The sequence below is a fragment of the Amphimedon queenslandica genome, unplaced genomic scaffold (assembly GCF_000090795.2).
Source record: "Amphimedon queenslandica unplaced genomic scaffold, v1.1 AMPQUscaffold_9638_Cont18239, whole genome shotgun sequence".
Lineage (NCBI taxonomy): Eukaryota > Metazoa > Porifera > Demospongiae > Haplosclerida > Niphatidae > Amphimedon > Amphimedon queenslandica.
This window is the reverse complement of record NW_003550090.1, coordinates 1-4,002: the sequence shown is the minus strand read 5'-3', so window position 1 is coordinate 4,002 and position 4,002 is coordinate 1. Positions and strand designations below refer to the sequence as shown.

Here is a 4,002-nt window from a genome sequence, read left to right as displayed (position 1 = left end):
AAAAGCTTTGAAGGAATGACTGCTCTTATGCTTGCTGCTAATGAGAGACAATTCCAAGTTATTGCTTTTTTACTTGAGAAAAATCCAGACATGAATGTTCAAGGTAATAATGGAATGACCGCTTTGATCAATGCTTCATCTAAAGGATATCATGAGATTGTTGAACTTTTGCTGAGTAAAAATCCAGATATTAACATTCAAAATAATGAAGGATGGAATGCTTTGATGTTTGCTAGTAGCCAAGGTCATCACCAGGTCGTTGAGCTCTTACTAAGTAAAAATCCAAATATTATTTATGCTCAAGCTAATAATGGATACACTGCTTTAATGCTTGCTAGTGGCATCGGGCATCACCAAGTTGTTGAAGTCTTACTAAGCAAAGGTGACAATATTATTAACATTCAAGATAACAATGGGTGGACTGCTTTGATGTTTGCTAATTCAAATGGTCATCACCAAATTGTCAAAATCTTACTGGGTAAAGATCCAGATATTAATATTCAAATAATGTAGGACATACAGTTCTGATAGCTGCTAGTGCCAATGGAAATCACCAGGTTGTTGAGCTCTTGCTACATAAAAATCCAGATATCAATATGCAAGCTAATGATGGATTAACTGCTTTAATGTTTGCTAGTTGCAATGGTCATCATCAGGTTGTTGAACTATTACTAAGTAAAGATCCAGATATAAACATTCAAAATAATGATGGCCAGACGGCTTTGATGGGTGCTACACTAATTGGAAATTACCAGGTTGTTGAGCTATTATTAGATAACAATCCAGATATAAACATTCAAGATAATAGTGGATTGACCGCTTTGATGGCTGCTAGTAGCAGTGGACATCACCATGTTGTTGAACTCTTACTGAGTAAAGATCCAGATATTAATATTCAAAATAAAAATGGAGTGACTGCTTTGATGTTTGCTAGTAGCACTGGTTTTGACCAGGTTGTTAGAGTCTTACTAAGTAAAAATCCAAATATTAACATCCAAGATAATACGGGATGGACTGCTTTGATGTTTGGTGTTGCTGATGGTCATTACCAGGTTGTTAAACTCTTACTGAGTAAAAATCCTAATATTAACATTCAAAACAATGAGGGAATGACTGCTTTGATATTTGCTTGTAGTAATGGTCATCACCAGGTTGTTGAACTTTTACTCAGTAAAGATTCAAATATTGACATTCAGCACAAAGATGGATGGACTGCTTTGATATTTGCTAGTAGTAATGGTTACCTTGACATCGTTGAAACCTTATTGAATAAAGATCCAGATATTAACATTCAAACTAACAATGGAGAAACTGCTTTGATTGCTGCAAGTTGTAATGGTCACCGTGACATTGTTGAGGTCTTATTATTTAGAGATGTGGATATTAACATTCAAAATAATGATGGATGGACTGCTTTGATGTTTTGTATCGCCAATGAACATTACCATGTTGTCGAAGTCTTACTACGTAAAGATCCAGATATGAACATTCGAAATAATCATGGAATAACTACTTTGATGCTTGCTTGTAGCAAAGGTCATCACCAGGTTGTTGAACTATTACTGACTAAAGATCAAGATATTAACATTAAAACTAATCATGGTTCAAGTGCTTTGATGACTGCTAGTTGTGATGGTCATCACCAGGTTGTTGAACTTTTACTCAATAAAGATCCTAATATTAATATTCAAGATAATGATGGGTGGACTGCTTTGATAGCTGCCAGTGCCAATGGACATCACCAGGTTGTTGAACTCTTACTGAGCAAAAATCCAGATATTGACATTCAAAATAAAAATGGAATGACTGCTTTGATGTTTGCTAGTAGCAATGGACATCATCAGGTTGTTGAACTATTGCTTAACAGAGATCCTGATGTTAACATTCAAAATATTTATGGTGGCGCTTCCTTGATGCTTGCTAGTATCTTTGATCATCACCATGTGGTTGAACTTTTACTGCATAAAAATCCAGATATTAACACTCAAGATGATAATGGATGGACTGCTCTGATAGCTGCTAGTACTTATGGCCATCACCGGATCGTTGAACTATTACTGAGTAAAGACCCAGATATCGATATTCAAAACAAAGATGGAATCACTGCTTTGATGGCTGCTTGTAGCTATGGTCATCACCAGGTTGTTGAACTATTACTGAGTAAAGGTACAAATATTGACATTCAAAATAACATTGGCCTCAATGCATTTACTTTTTGCCTATTTTGCTCTATGTTTTTCACAAGTGATGATGCACAGCATCAATTGCAATCAGGTAATTATGCTAAAACATTTGAACTTTTGATAAACTCTCCTCAATTCAATCATATTCACAGTATTGATAATGTGAAGCTTCATTCATTAGCGGTGGCAGCAATATACAATAGCTTTGATGCAGTTGCAATTTTAATGAAGAACTGTGACCTTACACCTGAAAATATCATCAGTGCTTTTACCAGAGCATGTTATGAAGGTCATTCTTCAATGATGCTTCACCTGTCCGAGAAAATAACCACTCTTTCAGTTCATGAGAGAAAATTATTAGTAGCAGCTGCTGAAGGAGATTTAGGAACATTAATTAGTATGATTTATGAAGCTGGTATGAGTTTAGATACTCCACTGGTAGCTGGTATAACTCCATTAATGATAGCAGCTTCAAGTGGACATGCTGAATTAGTTGAGGCATTAATAGAAGCTGGAGCTGATGTTAACAAAATGGATGATGAAGGACTTAATGCATTGGAGATAGTGAATGATATTGAGAAGATGTTATAATGATCGAACTGTTATTAAAGAGCTGCTAATTACCAATACTCAAGCTAGTGAACCAGATCCAGTACCAAATAAGAAACCAAACCTATACCGCAATAAGTCATTGTATGACAAATTCAAGTCATTCATAAAGAAAGCTTGTGATCCATATGGTGCAAAGCAAAAAGAAATGAAAATAACTAATGAAGTACCTGATCCATATAACCGTTCAAAGCAAAAGATAGCTTATAAAGTACCTAGTGCACTTTACTCAGCATTTACAAGTAATAAAATGGCACAGATTGTGTTCTAAACCAACCGTGGCTTCATTATTAACTATTAATTATTGTGTTTGTTAATTAAGCTTTTACACGATAGACTATGTCCGTGTATTAATTTGAGTGACATTATTATTTAGATTGCTATCATTGTGCTTTTATATATAGATCTAGTTTATTTTTATTATTGAGTAGTGTTTTGAATAACTATTATCATTTTAGTATTTTTTTCTATATCTCTTTTCTTTTTCTGATTTGTGCTTATCTTTATATCTTGGTTTGATTTTATGGTAATCTCATCTATGGATAGATTAATACTGTCTGGTAACTTAAACTTCCATATACCGGTACATTGATTCTATACAACTTCAAGTATGTGTGGACTATAAATTGATTAGATTTAGTATGCTAAGAGCAGTCAAATGTTAGATTTTACCATTCATTGGGCCTTTGCATGGTAAAACTCGCCATGATATTTTAATTGCTAATGCCAAAGTTATCTGTAGATCCACATGCTTTGAGAGACTCATAAAGATTTATACCATAAGCAAAAGGTAAACGACTCCTTTATCAGAGAAGGCTTCTCTTCTCTCCCATCTCTGTGTAACATGCACAGTATGATTCAAGGGCTCAGATCTAGACTAATTCAATTGACTAATTCCATCTACATTTACATTTTATGTATTATGTGTTTAATGAACATAATACATAAAATGTAAGTGTTGTTTATATTGTGTGCAATTGTGTGTCTGTGCCGGTTTTATGTTGCATTTAAGTCTCTCCTAATCTTTCTGGTACCTTCAATATTTATCATGACCATAGATATTTAGCAGTCTAATATCTATGTCATGACACTGCAAAGCTAAAACTATAATAAATAAAAATATTCTTGCCATAGGTTTTCATTTATTTCCAGACTGGATTGATCAATTTAAGACCAATAGGCAATAGATGACCTCATTATTGAAGGTGTA

The 4,002-nt window shown here is 34.1% G+C and overlaps 1 protein-coding gene across 1 annotated transcript; it reads left to right on the top strand.

The window, feature by feature from the left end:
* Positions 1-15: 15 nt before the first annotated feature.
* On the top strand, positions 16-3,215 carry LOC105315554 (serine/threonine-protein phosphatase 6 regulatory ankyrin repeat subunit B-like). The gene is given in 2 exon segments (XM_011410245.2): positions 16-496; positions 499-3,215. Coding segments are annotated over 2 exon segments (2,757 nt in total). The 3' UTR covers positions 2,775-3,215.
* The last annotated feature ends 787 nt before the right edge of the window (positions 3,216-4,002 follow it).